This window comes from Vicugna pacos, chromosome X, assembly GCF_048564905.1.
Source record: "Vicugna pacos chromosome X, VicPac4, whole genome shotgun sequence".
In the NCBI taxonomy this organism is placed as follows: Eukaryota; Metazoa; Chordata; class Mammalia; order Artiodactyla; family Camelidae; genus Vicugna; species Vicugna pacos.
In genome coordinates, this window is record NC_133023.1 from 57,320,381 (window position 1) to 57,338,903 (window position 18,523).

At 39.8% G+C, this 18,523-nt stretch overlaps 1 protein-coding gene across 1 annotated transcript in view; it reads right to left on the minus strand.

Moving 5' to 3' along the window:
• Positions 1–283: 283 nt before the first annotated feature.
• NEXMIF (neurite extension and migration factor) overlaps positions 284–18,523 on the minus strand; it is a 143,974-nt gene continuing 125,734 nt past the window's right edge. Inside the window, exons 2-4 of the mRNA XM_006217159.4 lie at positions 6,490–6,615; positions 1,417–5,788; positions 284–820 (exon numbers count right to left, since the gene is read on the minus strand). Of these exons, the coding sequence (XP_006217221.1) occupies positions 727–820; positions 1,417–5,788; positions 6,490–6,568 (4,545 nt within the window). The 5' untranslated portion in view covers positions 6,569–6,615 and the 3' untranslated portion in view covers positions 284–726. The remainder of the gene's footprint in view (positions 821–1,416; positions 5,789–6,489; positions 6,616–18,523) is intronic.

Consider the following 18,523-nt stretch of genomic DNA (forward strand, 5'->3'; position numbering starts at 1 on the left):
TGTAAAAGTTTCTGTAAATGCATATACTTGGGTCCCTGATGGACTTAGCTGTTGTGACTTCCAGACTTTTCCAACATTTTAACCCTTAGACAATGTAACAAACAAATCTTCATTGTGCCTTGTTTAATAGGTCATGTTTCCACACAAGACAGTAGAGTTTAAAATTTTAAAATAATGTATGTATGCTTATATATATATATATATATATATATATATATATATATATATATATTTAAATTCATTAATGATCTTTAAACTGTGGGGTGAATCTGTGAGATGAGGTAAGGAAATTTGGCACATTTCAAACAGTATCCTTTAAGTTTTGGTAAATTGTGTAACACAACATATTTTTCCACTGTGATCTACAGGTGCTATCCACATAAGTGGGGGTGGTTAATAGCAAGAATCACTGGAATGTTTCTAATAAATTAATAGGGACAAGCTCCCTAAATACTCACAACCAAATGTTGATATAGAAGTAAAAATATATACAATACAGTCACTTGTTTGTAGTTTGGCACAATGTTTTCCTTTTTTTCCCCCTTGGGTAAATAGTGCATAAACTACTTGTGCAACTGTATGACTTTTAAAGTCTTTTACATAGAACATCAGATTAAAGTTTGCTTCCAAAGACTTATTCCCACACTTTAAAATTATTTTCTTTAAGCACTTACATGTCAACATACATACCACAAGGCATATTTTGAAAGAAATAAAACACAAACATCAAATGTCTTTCTGGAAAATTCGAGTCTCTTCTTCAAACACAGGTAAAACCCAAAATGCTGTTTCTGCTTTTAGGAGATTGTAGTCGGAATCCCTGCAGAAAAATCAAACAATTTATGCCACCTTAGTTAGCTTTTGTGTATGTCCCACAAAGGGATCATACAATCTAAATTTGTTTACATCATACTAGATGCTGTATGATGCAGAAAAAAGATACAAATAGCAGGGGCACTAGAAAGCACTCCTAATTGCCATACGATGCGATTTTGTTTTCCAAATTATTCTCTTTTTGCTGAAATCATCTTGGTTTTGTGTCTATATAACTTCTAAATTCTGTTCAAAATTTTTCTTACTGCAAAGCCCTTCCCTTCTCAAAATCATTCAAGAGCATATTTCAGTTCTATTTTCTCAGTAAGTAAAAACTAATGCTGAATAGCAGAAAAAGTAGACTTGTTAGAATTTATCCCTGGTCAAGCCACAACAAAATTGCCCAATCTTTTGGGTGACTTAAAAGTATAGGGATTTTCATGCACTTTTTCCTTTTCATTTTAATTTCAAAAAGAAAGGAATGGGATAGTTTCTTTCATGCGAACTTTTGCTTTCAAAAGGGAAAAAATGAGAGACTGTGGGCTTAGCAGGTAGTGGGAAACCTAAGGGTGATTCATCTCAGCCATTTTGGTGCAGTATTACCTCAATTTTTCAAAAGAAGCTGTCCCAGCCTCATCCTTGTGGACCTGTTCTCGCTCCATGCGCTTTCCCTTACACTTCTCATCTCTCAGGGCCTTGGAGCTGGTTTTGTGACGATATAACTTTTTGTGTGTCGGTCCATTATTGCCTAAAGTGCTCAGATTATTATACTTTTTATCAAAGAAGGCAGAACGAGAGTCCTCGTTATAACCAGGTATGTTTGCACGACCAGGATCACCTATCGCTGCTTTCCCGTTGCTTTTACTCACACCCTTGATGGACCTGTGATTCTTAGTGGCTCCTGGAGAGCCACTGTTAACCTTTTTCTTAGATTCCTGTGGTGTCCCAGCCAATATTTTGAGGGTTTTTAATTTTAGACTATTGGATTCAGGGGAGTAGAATACATTGGGGTTCCCACGGTGCTCCATGGGTTCCCAAAGGGGCTCTATGGATGCCATCATAAATCTCTGCACATCTGCCATACCAGAGGCAATGTTGGACAAGATATAGGAAGGCTCCTGAAATTCTCGTTGGTCATCATCCAGAAGGTTGTTGGTGTTGGTGCCTATGCTCATGTTACTCCAGCCTGGGCGGCTCTCCTTCCCCAAAGACCAATCTCCAGAAAGTCCCTTCTGACTTGGCATCTTCATAGAAGCCACAGGGCCGCCATGTTGGATACATTCAGCCAACGTCTTCCCTGTGGAGGATATGCTGTTGATTTGGCCTCCTCCACGACTAATGCCAATTTGCATTTTCTCTCCACTGACTGCAGCCATGTATTTTCCTTTCTTTGTTGACTTAGGGACCTGGCGGGAGGTTTTGCCAGGTGATTTTTCAATCCCTTTGTTGTTGGCTTTGGGAGACTTTTTCCTGCTGTTTTTCTGAGAAGAGCTTGGGTTCATAGCCCCATTCTTGCTCGGTGAACTTTTCTTTCTTGGTTTCGACACCTTGTTGTTGGTACTCATTTGACCAGATGGATCACTGAACGTTGATAAGCAAGGGGCTTTTTGGAGAAGGCTAACAGAATCCTCATCATTGAACATATGGAACTGAAACTGATGGTTGTTTAAAGTAAATCCATCATCCACTTGGACCTGCCGTGAAAGGGTACTGCAGTCCCACTTGATTTTCTCCATGTTGCCCAGTGGTCCTGGTATACCCTCTTGGAACCCCTTTAGTGTTCCTAGTGTCTTGGTACTCTCACATCTGGTAATTTGAGGGGAAAGATTGGGGGTGTCAGGTGGAGACATCTCTGAGAGGGAAGAATGGCGGAATTTGTCAGGAGTGAAGTTAGAGATATCCAGAAGGTCAGTGGATTCTTTTAGTGGTGCTATCTCATCAATGCTCTGCTGGATCACCAGCTTGGGGCTGCAATGGGCCAAGAAGTCATCAGTGATATCATCATCACCATCCTTTTCACAGGATTTCAAGCTAAAGGAGCAATAATTGCTTGAGTTGACAGAGAGTGTGGCCATTGAATCAAAGCTAAAGAGCCGACCATCATCCAGATTGACTGGGCCCTGCTGGAAAGGAAAGCAGATCTCTCCATTATTAAAGTGACATAATTGATAAGAGTCATCAGATGGGAGCTGGGTGTCTTGCACAGAGGCATATAGGACCTTGTTGCAACTACTGCCACCACTATTGAGGCAGATTGGATTGTATGTTGTAGCTGTGGGGTTATTTTCTATGGAGACTATTTGGGAGACTCCAAATTCACTGGATTGGGCTGGAGTTACCTCCCTTGAGACTTCAGTCATGAATTTCTGGGATCCAGAAGTAGACTTGTTGGGCCACACACTTCCATAGTTGCTTGATTCCATTTTGAAGTTTTGGGATGATTGCAGCAGCTCAGACTCGGAGGGTGAAGAAAGCACACAGTCCTGCTCAGGCTGGAGAGGTACAAATGATTTTTCTGTTTGAGTGAGGTTGCTTTCATTTTGCCCTGGAGACTGGTGAGTGAAATATGAGATACCAGTATTGTTTGACAAGTCGGAAGCATCTAACAATGTCTGTAGATACCCTCCAGGGATAACAGGTATATTGTTGGCCACATGAGTAGAAGATAAAGGCATTTCAGAAGAACAGGTGGTTGGTAGCAAAGTAGAATTCTTAACAACCTTTGTCTCATGAAATTCAGATAGATGTGAATTGTTTGAGGTCCCAAGAATAGCTTCATTCTTTGAATTAGCCTTGGAGGGGTGGTCTTCCAAAAGAGGGCTCATTTGAACAACTGGCTTGCTTTCTTGCCCAGTTTTGATTTTCTTGGATTTTAACCTGGCTTCACTTTTAAATTTGATTTTGTTGAGCACTTTTCTCTCTGGCCCCTTAAACTGTGCATCATGGGCTTTGACTTTCACTGAGTCAGGGCCTGTGATGTCATTTAAATGTGATCCATTTGCATAGCCAGGGGCTGCCAGAGGTGCTGACTTCAGCATACCTTTCAGGCCTCCATCTTCTTTACGACTACTACCTTGCCTCTCATCATTGCAGAATGAAACCTGCTTAGCACTTGTTGAAGTTTCCATGGATGGGATTCTTTGAATCCTATGCCTGTTGCCAAGTTTAGATTTTCGTTTGCGAGCAGGTGGCAGGAATGACACCTCAAAGCTACCTGGTTCAAAGCTTTGTTTTTGGCATAAAGGTGTTTTGTTGGAATCTGTGTTGCTGTTTCTCTGCTTCTTTTTCTGCCAGAAGCCCTTCAAAGGGGCCAGCTTGGAATACTTGTTGAGCTGATTCTCATTCAAATTCACTGTTGTCTCATTGGCATCCACCCTACCCAACTTCACCAGCATGTTCTTCTCACCTTTAAAGCGATTGATGATGATATATTTGATAATAACAGGGGGCTCCTTACGGGTTACTTTCCTTCTCTTTTTGGGACACCATTCATCATCATCTTCCTCTTTAGAACCACCTGGAAGCCATTCCTTCCTCTCACTTACTTTTTCACCCTCTAGTGAGTCAACATCATATAGATAATCTTCACTGTACCTGACTTTTCTCTTGGCTCGCAGCCCATAGTTCTGCTGGGAGGAGGAGCTGCCAGAATTAGTGTCCCGAGCCATATAGCGGCTACAGTCCTTGATCTCCCCCATGGCATCATAGGAGATCTCAATGAAGGAACTGTCATCACTGAAATTCCCTGATGCCTCCAAAGAATTGGTAAGATGGTCCTGCTTTGGATTCTTAAATTGCCCTACCTCAGTTCCACTGCATGGTTTATTTAAGGCAGATTTTTCTCCATTATCCTTTCCATCTTTTTTCTCTACACCTTTGTCTTCCTGGCTTTCTTCTTTGCCCTTCTTCTTGTCCAAGTTTTTATCTTCTTCCCCCCAGATAATGCTCACATCAGGGACCTTGAATTGGGAAAGATCATTGCCCTGCTTCAGAGCCCCACTCTTAGACTCCCGCTTGGGGCAGGTAGTAAAGACACTGGGGAAAAAGTTGAATTGGGCATCCTCCTGCATCAAAAGGGTGGTCTTGTCTCGAACATTGTCCTGGAAGGACTCATATCGAATTTTCAGGGAGCAGACATCACTGCCCAGTGTTGACTCATCATCATCAAACATGTAGTTATCCACATCTTCTTCAGAGAACAGGTTGACAGACAGCTCATTCTTGGAACAGAGGTCAAGCAATTCAATCTTACTCTCACTAATGAAAGTCTCAAAGTAACCCCAATCCTGATTGGAATTTGCCAGCAAAGCCTCTTCTGTATTGCACTTATCTAATAGTAATGCCTCATAATAACTTTTCTGAGCTGTATCCTCCAAGTCAATGTCAGGTTTCTCTGCTTCTCGTCTATCTCCTGCCCTTGATTTGTGCAAGGGGAAGCCTAGGAGCTGGTCTGAGAGCAGCTGCTCTCCGTATTTCATGTTTTCTCCCGCATTAATACACTGAATCCCTATATCAGATACTGCACAGGTTTCATAATCCTTATTTAGATCACTGACTTTCAGACTGATCCCTGGCTCAGGATCTACTGCATCCTTGGATTCCATGAAGCAGCCCAAGCAAGTCCGGCTTGGCTGCATGAGGCAGTCCCCATTCAGAGCTGACATGCCTGCAGGCTCCATTATGGCAAATGGAGCTTTCTCACACTCATTGGGCAGTGACCATGTGTTCAGGCCTTTCGCAACACCAGATGTAAGGGAGATGGCATTCACAGAAGCACTGTTAGCAGCATGCTCAGGTGCTTCAATCAGGCCCAAAGGAGAGGGAGGGCTCTGCATATTGGGCTTCTTAGAGGGCAGAGGCAGGAGACCCCTGGGATACATCAGAGTCTCTTTTTGAGCCACCGGTATAGGCTGGATTGGTGCAGCAGCTTCTAGAGCTGCAAATGACTTCATTGCCACATCCTGCTCCTCTGAGTCTGGAAAAAAGGGAAAGATATGACAAATAAAGTTAAAGGTCTTAGATCAGACTCATTAACTCTCTTTCCCTTGATCAGTTTCTGGTACTGACTCTTATTATATAAAAGCTAAGCTTCATTTTTCAGCTTCTTTAACTTTATAACTAGAAACTACATAGTTAAAGAACAACCCTGATTTTATATTGAACATCCATGTGAGTAAAAAATAATATTCCTTAGGTTCAGCTTTTTCCTCAGACACATACAGAGTTCTCCTCAGAAATGAGGAAAGGATTGGATTGCTTGATCAATTGGAAAGTCAAAGCTTTCAGGGTGGAGAAATGATAAGATGGGATATTCACAGTTTTGAGCTATGAGGCATAGTCCTAACCTTCAGACTTCACCTCTGTTCTGGAAGTTCCTACTGAATCTAGACATTCCAAGCCTCACATCAGAGCATATTTCTAATTCACTAGGAATATGGAGGGACCTAAGTATCCATTTGATAGAGATGACTTGGGAGAGTAAAGGGATTGGATTAGATACCTCTTAGAGACCCTAGAAACTCAGTTAGAGATTTGGAGGAATAAAGTTTAGGATTAACATTTATCTCAGAGGCATCCTAGACTTAACTTGCCCCAACTTTGTGGATCCTGAAAATCTATAGTAATAACAAAGGACTACTGGGAGAGATATTTTGTACTATAATTAAATTCCCTTACCATTTTCCTTGACCCCATTAATCAGAGTGTTTTCTCCATTGGCTGAGGCAATGACAGCCTTTTCTTGTTGGTGATCCATGAATGTAACCTCTTATTGTTTCATTCCAAGTCCAAGTGCTGTCCAACCTGCAAATTTCAAATACATAATATCAGTCATTAATTTTTTTCTCTGTTTTAAGGTTATTTCAGATAGAGAGATCTTAAAAGGCTCACTGGAATTTACCTGTGCCCAGATTGGCTTTATTGCCACTTGTTTTTGTTTCATAGTTTATACCTACCATATAAGTCAATTTGGAAAATCACACTCCATTCATACATTCTAGAGCCTTCTATCCCCTCTAGGCTACCATACTATTCAAAACTAAAATCTGAGGAAATAGGCAAACTTATATCTTCCTCCAGATAGTAACACATTTAACCTAATCATGGCCATCCAATTAGAAAGAACACAAAGTGAAGCCCAGAGTAATCTGAGACAAGTGGTGTGTACATGTGGAGTTGGCTTTATTTCTGTTTGCCTCATTTCTACTCCAGATGATCTGAAGCTCCTAAAAAACAAGTTAGTTCATATATATACACACATATACATCACACTAATATTTTCTCTGTGCTTAAAATTTGACTGCTAAGGATGGAAGAAGTAGAGAATTCCTTCCTTGGTTTCTTGACTTTCATGACCTTAACTCTGGTTTTGACAAATATCCCTCTAAGCCCACAGTAGAATTTTTAAATATGACTACAAAGAAGATCTGGAATTTTTGAAAAAGTCCTAGCATCATCTGGTATTTTTAGTACATAGAACATATATTTATAGCCCCTCACCTCTTGCCCACCTACCTGGGTGTTAGGTATATGCAAAATGATAGGAGACACAGCCACCTGAGATGGAGGCATCTGCCATGTGCCACCACAAATCTATAAATCCTTATTTATTCCGACACCCCTTTTCCTATATCTTTTCCTCAGCCAAGAATCCATCCCTTTATTAAAAAGCACAGATTGCTTTACTGATGGCCAAGCAGCTATTATAAGAATCTCAACTGTATACTCGCTTATCCTAATACATGCATATACTGTAAAAGGTAGGTCCAGCATTGAGGGAACAAGACTCAATTTTATATGATTCAATCTTTTAACTTTACCTATCTGGACCTATTTCCTATTCTGTAAAATAAAAAGTCTGTATTAAGTAATCATCCAGCTTAAAAAATGATCCTGGGTTTCCCCTAACATTTATATATCATAATTGCCAAACTTTCTTCTTATTTTATACAAGATCTGACTTGAGAATAGTCAATAAACTACAGGTGTCAGGGAAAAAAGAAAGAGATGCTTACTTGTTGTATTTACACAGAAAGGAGGTTTAGAGATTTCTAAAAGGTGGAGGAGATTGGCTAAAAATGTCAAAGTCCCCATCCTTTGCCAATGAGGGCTCATTTGTGGTGGAATCAAATGAACAGATCAGATAGCTGAGCCTCTGCTTCAGAGAGGACCGTATGGGAAGATGGAATCATACCGTCATCATGGATTTTCTGTGTCTCTTTTCTTAAAAGGAAACTCAGTAGAACCTCAGACATCGTTTTATTCTTCTTTGACCCCTTCACTAATTGCATCTTGGCAGGGACTTGATAAGGGGCAAATTATTTGTAGATTTCAATATTTTAGTGTCTTCTTGTCCCTTATGCCCAAGGCTAACTACCAGGAAGGCTGATTTTATCACCAGGAGGACCAAGGCACAGAGAAACAAAAAATAAAAGAAGGTCACAAAATAACATAATGGTAGATCTATCAAAGGAATCCAAGTCTCCAGACCAAGAAATCAGATGTTTTTTCTTAAAACACAAATGCTTTCTTTATAATTCTTACCACTTCCAACCTCTGGCCAAAACAAGGCTGTAGAAATATGTTTCCACAGGTTACCCCTTTCAGGTAATGAAATAAAGAACAGCTGCCTCAGACAAGTATTGATTATTAGTAAAAATTAATGTACCATAAAATACATACAGAAGCAATACACCTAAGTATCAAGAATTATCCACAGAGAAAAAAAGTGACAATGAATATATATATATATGTTCATGTATAACTGAAAAATTGTGCTTTACACTGGAATTTGACACAACATTGTAAAATTATTATAAATCAATAAAAATGTTTTTTAAAAAAAGAATTATCCAATCTTGTCGGACACAACAAGAACAGTGTGTCATGGGACATATTAGTGTCATTGTAAATTTACTCTGGGATGTTATTTCCCTAAGAACATAAGTTTCCTCTCAGAAAAATCTGACCAGGCACTCAGGATTTATGGCTCTGAAGTGAAGGGAATCTTAAACAGCTGAGAATAGAGGAAGTAACGCTTTGGCAAAAGATACAGAAGAGGTAGATGGGAGCTTAATAATTTGGGAAGGGGAGAGGAAGGGAATGGATACTTACTAGGTGCAAAACTGGATACAGTTATGGAAGTTATCTCATTTTGTACTCAAAATCACCTTGTATGGTTTGTCCTACTAGGTTCTCATTTTTTCAAAAGGCAAATCGAGTATCATGGATATTAGCTTAGAAACTAACATAGATACTCTCATAGATATTAATTTAATGATTATCAATTATTTGGGCCTCTTTTCTACAGAATTAAAAGGCTATACCCTGAGCAGACAATCCTTTAGTCCTTTCCTATGACTTTTCAAATCTCAGTTCTAAATAAGACAACTTAAATGTATATATTTTTCCACATTTTTATTTATTTATATCTTACCTGCTTATAAAGATGATTTGGGAGATGGATTATAATTTTTATAGCTACAGTACAAACAGCTCTAGGCTTGCTTTAGCTCTTCCCCACTGATCAGTACTTTAGGACAACAAATTTTATGGGGTTATTGAAATCTATTTTGAGCTAAAATTGATTAGCACTTTTAGAATAATGTACAACAAACTGCTTTGCTGATCATGGTAAATCATGTAGTGTAATGGCATCGATATAACATTAGCTTGAAGACTGGCATTTTGAAGCAAGAAAATGCTGTTAAACCAGAAAAACAACCTTTCTTACTTGCCCTTCCCCTCAGTTGGGCCTGAAGAGGGCTCATATATCCTGTTCCAGAAGGCTGCTATGCTATTCCCCAAAGGCCTTGAAGGCACAGGTCTCAGAGTCTAGATGACCCACATCAGCATTCATATTGGGGGCTGTCCTTGGCCTTTTCCAACTGGAAAAAAAGCAAGGCAAGAAAGTAAATCTGCCTATGGACCTGGCACAACATAGCCTTTGTGATTGGAGTAGTGCTAATCTCTGGAATATCAGTTTAAATCAATTCAACAAATTGACTTGGTACTACTTGTGGTCGTGGTAGTGTACCAGAAGCTGCACTGGAAAAGACAGTTGACTGAGACTAGATCCATGTTTTTCAAGATGCTCAGAGTCTACTGGGGAAAACAACTAATAAAATTTGAATAAATGTATAATACACTGAAAGAAAGGCAAAAAGTTTCTATAAGAGTTCAAAATGGAGAGAAATTATTCCAGTTCTAGGGAGGAGGGAAATTAGTGAAGGCTTCACTAGGAGCAGCAGCATTTGAGATGGGCCTTGAAGGATGGTCTTTCAGGAGGTGGGGATGGGGAAGTATACAAGAGAGAAAGGCATTTCAGGCTGAAGGAACTTCATGAAATACCATGAGTCTCTCCTCACTCCAGTCCATCCTCTAAACAACTGCTACAGAATCATAGGCCTGACAACTTGCCTTGAATGTAACACCCTTTTCAATCAATCCTCAACTTCTCAAGTTGTATTCTCCTTTCATCCTGTTCATCTCCCCCAATACTCCCAAATATTCTAATCCTGTTTCCTTAATATGCTAGACCATTTTTTGCTTGCAGGCATCTTGCACTTGATAGTTTCTCTGCTTGGAATGCCTTCTCCCACTCTCTCCCTTTCCTCTACTCCTTTCCTTTCTCCCCTTTTCAGCTTCTCTTTCACCTCTCTCTCCTATTTTCTCTTTAAATTTTCCCTGACACTTTCTTTGATTCTCCCTACCCCAAACAAAATTACTCTCTTCCCTTCTCTGTGTTCCCAAGGAACTTTGATCTCCTCTGTGTTTATCATCTTATATAAACATTACTTCTTTATATCTGGTATCTCAAAAGACTAAGCACCTCTCACCTCCACAGGGATTAGCTTACATAGTGCTTAGAACTTTGTATGTACTCTGTAAAAGTTGATTGGACAATGCTGTTGAATGGTAAGAAAAGATGGGGGAGAATTTGGGGAACAGTAGTGTTTGGCTAAAATATCAGGTACATACAAGAAGATATGGCTGAAAAGATAAGAACTATATTGTGGAGGCCACCTAAATCTTAATTCAGGAAGACACTGAAGGGTTTCAAACAGAGGAATGCTATGATTAGAACATAAGGATCAGTGAGAGTGGGAGAATCAGAGGTAAGGAAATAGGTTAGGAGACAATGTTCAGGTGTGAGTGGTCCAGAAGATTAGAACTAGTGAAGAGGAAATAGGAATGGAAAAGGAGATGTTAGATTAGAATAGAACTGCAGAGGTGTGTTGTATAGGTTTGGAAAATGATTTAGATGTGGCAGGTGAGGGAGCAGGAGTCAGCTTACAGAGAGAAGAGAGAGGTTAAGGAGTTAATAGATGGCTGTAAAAGAAGAATTAGGCGTGGTTGGATTCCAGGCCAGAGTAGCTTCAGAAATTCAAGTGCCAGGATCTTCCTGAGAATAAAGCAAAGTGAGTAATAAGTTGACTGTCAGGTCCAACATGGATAATGAAGCCAACAAGGGGTCTTAGCTGTCATACTGGAAAGAAGGCAACTGACCAGCAAGCTGTTATAGATGGGGAGTCTACAGGTTTGGTTAGGGACTGAAATGGATCAAGGAGATGAGACTGCTGTAGAAAACAGATGCACAGAGGTTTCCCAGGTTAGCCTAGCCAAGATCTACCTAGTCTAATTCTTCCCAGTTCAGCTCCAGTCAGTTGATGGATGACAGAATCAGCAATAGCACAGGGAGCATGTTCTTATCCATAATGCTGCTTGGCTAATTCAATTTTGCAATATCTACCAGGACTTCAAGACACTAAGTTAGAAATATGGAGGTATGATGCTTTTAAGTATAGAAAACATGCTTGAATGAGGAGCCATGTAAATTTAAAAATACTAGGGGTGAGAGACACATTAAAAAGAGATAATCACAGTTAAAATATAAAAAATTCTATATATCTCAAAAGTACAGTATGAATCTATTTCATCTCTCATGATAAAGATTCCAAAATTCAAAAGTTATACACAAAAAACTCATATAAGAAGAAATGGCATCATACAATGGATGAAGTAAAACCAGTGACTAGCTGGGTGTCCTCAGACAAGCTCCTTCCCCTCTCTGGTCCTATGTTTTATTAGCTATACAATAAGGGAGTTGAAATAGATTATATCTAAGGATCTTTCTAGCTTTGAGCAATCTATAATTCATTAAATTTTTGCTTTTTCACTTAAAAATTACAAGGAAATGTACAATGTATAAGGAAAAAATCACATATATGAAGAGTTCTGATTTAAGTTTTGTGTGATACTGAGATGAGCCTAAAATGTACACCCGAGGGAACTCTACTCTTCCATCTCATGTCCCTTCCCACATTCCTCTGATTTTTGTGCATTCCTGTCCCAATCCTGCCAGAGGCAGGAAATAGGATGCTGCTGCTGGTGACAGGGCTCTGTATGTTCCACCTGCCTTCATTTTTGGTAGGCACCAGTCCAAGGGAGGGCTCCTTTTTGCTGTCAGGCTCCTGGGCAGCAGCTATAGTGGCTGCACTTTTGTCCTAGCTCAGTAGCTCAACATTTCCATCTCCTTTCCCCTTCTTTCTCCTTCCTCCAGCATGTTTATCTACACCATCCTTTGTGACATCACTCTAAAGAAACTTCCAAAAAGAGAAAGTGCATAAGATCATAAATCAATGAGAAAATATATGAAAATGCATTGTCTGTGTTAAAGCACAAAACCTAATATGGACTAAGACCTGAATTAGGGGTAGACAGAAACAAGGAGAGGCACTCATGGGCTCAAGTAAGAACAGCCAGCCTCCCCACTAGTCTTAATTTCTAAACTTTAAGACCATAGGTAGCTGAAGTTTACTGGCACATCTCAGAGTCCCTTTGCCTTTGCAAAATAATTTTATTTTCAGGATTTGTGCCTGCTTTCTCTCTCAAGTCCAGCTAACAAGTGGTAGAGAAGTCCAATCACTGTTTGTTGGATCAAGAATGGGGCATTTCTTTCCAAAAAGAGTCCCTTTCTTCTTATTGCCAGACCCATATGGGCAGTACAATGGCATATTAAGTACAGAGAGACTAACCTGGAATATCCATTGATGTGTGCAAGATGGGTGGTCCTTGGAAGGACCATGCCTGGCACTTTGTGAGAAATGGTTTATACAAGGATTGTGTCTAATCACAGAGTGCCTTCATTGCTAGGCAGCACTAAGTTACACTTAATGCCTGAGTGCAATAACTATCGGATGAATTATATTATAACTTTCTCCATATGGTTTCTAATATCTTTTCTTACTACTCATCTAGCCTGTTAATTGCATTTAAAACATTATTAAATTATCTCAGAAATATAATCACTGAACCACAGTGCTAGAAGGATATTGAAAGATAGTCAAGTCCCCAAATCCCCATTTTACAAATGGGGCAACCAAGTCCCAAGAAGGGGAAACTACTACTTGCCCAATGTCATACAGTGAGTTGGTAACACAAAATATCCTTGGAAATAGCCTCATGGCACCAAGTTACCTATTAGGTGAAATATAAAATAACCACTAATTAGAGGGCTACTAACTTTTTGTTTGTCTTTATTGGATGAAATGCTATCACAAATAAGAAAGATGTCCTTGCTTATCCCAAGAAGGGGGTGGTGGTGGAAAGGAGTGGGGAAAAAGCCAAACCCACCCAAATCCATCTGGCTAGGAGGCACTGCTCTTCCAGCCTCTGGGATTCTATAGCTCTGTGCTGTCACCTTCAGGTACACCAGTTCCAGCAACACCTTTCTCTCCACCACACACACACACACACACATGATGCTCATGTATACTCAAAAAATCATGATTCCTTTCTTTTCTCATTGTGGAAGCAGAATGCTGCATATTGAACCAGTCAGAACACAAGCAGATCTGGGCATTCATTTGATCTGAAAGTGCTAAAATAAACTCAACTATATAATAATGCCTAGTTAAAACACCCCTTGAAATTTTGGATGTGGGTTTGAGAGACCAGGGATATCACAAGTAAAAATGTTTTTGATAAAGTCCCAAGGGATCATAGCAGATTTCTTTTATAGTCTTTTACTTATCTCTTACTTCATTTTAACCCACAAAGCAGGAAAGAAGAATATAAAGAAATAAACATCAAATTAACTACTACATTTATTTAGAACCCCTAAGGAATTACAGGCACATCTGACTTCCTGACAGATAGCTATTTTTAGTAAGTAGATAAGAATCATCTGTAAATGGTTCCAAGTAAATTGAAGATAAAACATAATCAATACAAACCGGCCCATGAGCAAAATGATACTGCTAACCTGGCCCAGGCATTTGGAATCAGTCTTGGTCCTACTGGGGTCTCCCCTTGAGATGATGAGCTAGCTGTTACAACCAACTGGGGTCCTCAGTTTCACTATTGGTTAAATCTCTGGCCTTCCTTTCTAATTTAAGAGAGAGTTCCAAGGCTCTCCCAGCATGTGTATTTGCAAGAGAGGTACCTGTCCTCTATTTGAAGCAGTGAAGAATAGCATCCTTCAACATTGATGTTCTATGGATCTGGGGCTTAGTTGAGCACCCTACTTCCTCACCTCTTTTGCTTATGTGGAAACCAGTACAAATGGCTAGTGGAAGGCTGGGACTGTCACATGAGTGTGGACATATGTTAACTACTTAAACTATTATTAAATACTTGTTTTATATGTTATACTATGCCATGAGAAAAACAGAAGTGAGAAACACAAGCTCTACTGCCAAGACATTTGTAGTCTAGGAGAGGTAGGAGTATCTTGGCATAGAAGGTTTCTCTCAGTGTGATAAGTCTTAGATTGGCTCCAATATTTACTTCTATATTTTGATTTTACTTTCAAACTATTCTTCTAGCCTTGTCAATCTCTAGGATAGGTCTTTCAGATATTGATCCAACTAATATTTCTTTCACCAAAGGGAAAAAAAAATCTCTCTGATCCCTATGCCCAAGGCTTAGAAAAAATGAATCCATTATTGATCACTCCAGGAAGATAAGTGCAACCTCCCCCTTAACTCTGGACTTGCTCTTATTAAATACACAGCTAGTAGGCAACATCTAGAAAGGGGTGAGACTACTGTTTCAGTATCCACCTCCCTCTCCTCACACTCCTTTTGCAAATGTGCTTGTAGTAGAGCTTGATAGCTACTCTCAAACTGACAGGCTGGTAAATGCCTGGAACTTTTCACAAACAGGAGATCTGTCGTTGCCAAAGGTCAGAAGTCCCAGACATCCTTCACCAGTAAGTGGACTCCACCAGGGTATCTCTTTGTATAGCTACTTATATGTAGAGGAAAATACTTTAAGATGAGTTTGACCATTTACAAAAATACTGTTACAACTGCTATAGAAGTTTCATTCAACACAGGAAAGAAAAATTCCAATAACCCCACAAAGGCACCCAGCAACTCAATGTCATATATTCAGATGCACCCCTCTCCCACTAGAAGAATTTTTCTCATATTTCTTTAATTTTCTTATTTGTTTTTCTGTGGTAGTTTTATGCCTTTGTGGTCACAGAAGATGCTTGGAATAATTTCTATCCTCTTAAATTTGTTGAGGCTTCTTTTGTGCCCTAGTATGTGATCTATCCTAGAGAATGTTCCATGAGCACTTGAAAAGAATGTATATTGTTTCTGGGGTATATAATGCCCTAAAAATATCAACCAAGTCCAACTGTTCTATTGTGTCATTTAGTATCTCCGTTATTGATTTTCTTGTCTGGATGACCTGTCTAATGATGTTAGTGGGGTGTTAAAGTCTCCTACTATTATTGTGTTCCCATCAATTTCTCCCTTTATGTCTATTAGTATTTGTTTTATATATTTAGGTGCTCCTATACTGGATGCATATATGTTAACAAGTGTAATAGCCTCATCTTGTATTGCTCTTTTGATCATTATATGGTGTCCTTCTTTATCTTTCTTTATGTCCTTTGTTTTAAAGTCTGTTTTGTCTGATATGAGTATTGCTACTCCCGCTTTCTTGTCATTTCCATTTGTATGAATTATCTTTTTCCATCCTCTCACTTTCAATCTATGTGAGTCATTCACTCTAAAGTGGGTCTCTTGTAGGCAGCATATTGTAGGCTTTTGTTTCATTATCCAATCTGCTGCTCTATGTCTTTTGATTGGAGCATTCAGTCCATTGACATTTATAGTAATTATTGATAGACGTGTGTTTATTGCCATTTGGACTTTGTTTTTCAGTTGATTTCACATTTCTTCTTTGTTCCTTTCTTTTCCTTTTTGTTTTCTTTCTGTGGTTTGATAATTTTCTCTTGTATTACCTCAGTTTCTTTTTGATTTCTGTGACTCTATTGTATGCTTTCGATTTTTGGTTACCCTGTTTTTCAAGTATGTTAACCCTTTACTATATCTTTTTGCTTTAGACTGGTAGTCATGTAGGCTCAAACACATACTAAAAGGAACGAAGAATAAAAGAAAAAAGAAAAAAAGATGAGAAAGAAAAAATTATATATTTTCTTGCTCTCCTCTCCCACCTTTTATGATTTTGATGTCCTTTTTTTTTAATACATCATCATGTTTATTCTCTTGCAACTCATTGTAGTTATCACATTTCCAATTATGGTTTTCCCATTTCTATAGATTCCTGCTGCTTTTCTATTTAGTATAGACCTTTCAATATTTCTTTTAGGATTACATTGGTATTGCTGAATTCATTTAGTTTTTGCTTGTCTGTGAATTCTTTGTCTCTTCTTCTACTCTAAAGAATAGTCTTGCTGGATAGAGTATCACAGGTTGGAGCTTTTTCTCATTCGGGACTTTGAATATATCTTGCCACTCCCTTCTGGCCAGCAGTGTTTGTGTAGAGAAATCAGATGAAAGCCTTATGGGGGTTCCTTTGTAACTAACTCTTTGTTTTTCTCTTGCTGCCTTTAGAATCATTTCTTTATCTTTAACTTTGGTCATCTTAATTATAATATGTCTTTGTGTGGGTCTGTTTGGGTTCTTATTGTTTGGGTTCTTCTTGTTTGGGACCCTCTGAGCCTCCTGTACTTGGATATCTGTTTCCTTCTTTAGGTTTGGAAAGTTTTCAGTCCTGATTTCTTCAAAAACCTTTTCAAACCCCTATTCTCTTTCTTCTCCTTCTGGGACCCCCATTATGCATAGGTTGGCATGCTTTATATTATCCCATAGGTCTCTTATACTGTTTTCATTGGTTTTTACTTGCTTTTCTGTCTGCTGTTCTGATTGGGTGACTTCTGTTATCCTGTCTTCTAAGTCACGTATTCGTTTGTCTGCTTTATCTAGTCTGCTTTTGACTGCCTTTAGCTTGGCTCTTAGCCATTGAGTGTTCTGTTTTTGTTTTTAATTGGCTCCTCTTTATAGTTTCTATTTCCTTTTCATAATATTCTCTGTTTCTATTCACAGTCTCTCTTATTTCCTTCAGTGCTTTTATCATCCGCTTTTTGAAGTCATGATCTAGTAGACTCTCAAGGTCTATCTCATTGCTTGGTCTTTCAGGGGACTTCTCTTGTTCTTTTAATTGGGAGTGGTTCATCTGCTTCTTCATTTTACTTATATTTCTCTGGCACTATGGAGTATCAGTTATCTCCTGTGGTCTTTAAGGGCTATTTTATTTTTTGTTTGTTTGTTTTTATTTAAAGTGGGAGCATTGCTGTGTAGACTGTGTGCATCTAATAGTTTTGTTGTGAGGTTTGTTCTTAGTATGGATGGTTGCCATGTCTTTCTTCCATGCATGTTGGCTGTTATCCGTTTGATTGGGGGTGTGGTTGGTGTTGTGATCAGAGCATGCCCTGATTGTTGCTGCTGAGCAGAGCCTCCTATTTTGTTCTGTGGTTATCACAGCCTTGACAGAGGCTGGGTCTGCTCCTCTGTTGCTGGAATAGAGGCTTCTCGACCAGTTTCTGAGCCATGCTGTGTGTAGGTAGGGTTGGAGTGCTTCAGCTGGGAAGAAGAGTCTATAGGAGATGTCCACTGTGAGGTGCCCTCTGTGGTGTTGTCTATCACTTGTTATGCAGGCTTACAAAGTACTCCTTGTTGACACTGCCTTTGTCCCCACCTTAGCTGCAGGAATGTTGGCCACCTGCTCTGGTGTCCCCAGGTTCTGGGCCCCAGGAACCACCAGTGCAGATTTGCCAATGTCAGGTGCTAGGACCCACTATAGCAAGTGTGCAGTCACACACCTGAATCTGTGGTGCACCACAGGGTCAGTGTAGAACCCCAGCCCTGCCTCCACATATGGTACAGTATGCTAGCCTGTTGTAAATAACCATACTCGTCCCTGCTGTGTGCCAGAACTCTGCTCACTTCCTGTTCATCCCAGAGGCGCGGGTCCACAAAGGGTCCAGAGAGAGCAAATCTGCCCTCTATGCCTGGGGCTGTAAACAAATCTCAGTCTCACCTGTGAAGTTGTAGGGCCCCTGGGAATGGATTCAGCTTTCTGCCCCACCTCTGCACAGCAGTGATGGCTATGACCAAGTCCCACCTTTCTTCTCCTGCGAACATACCAACAATGGAGGAGCCAAGTGGAGAAAGCAGCTATGGTGTGGCCGTGTTGCAACCCCCCACCCCAACAGTGGTGCTTTTTTATAGGGGTCTCAGGTTGTTCTGTTACACACACACACATACCCAGCCAGAGCTCACACCACCCTCCAGTCTCCTGAGGCTGCCTCTGTGCAGTGGGCCCCAGCCCTCTCCCCGTGCTCCACACAGATCTCCAGCAGCCAGTCCTGGCTTGTCCCTGCCAACTTGTG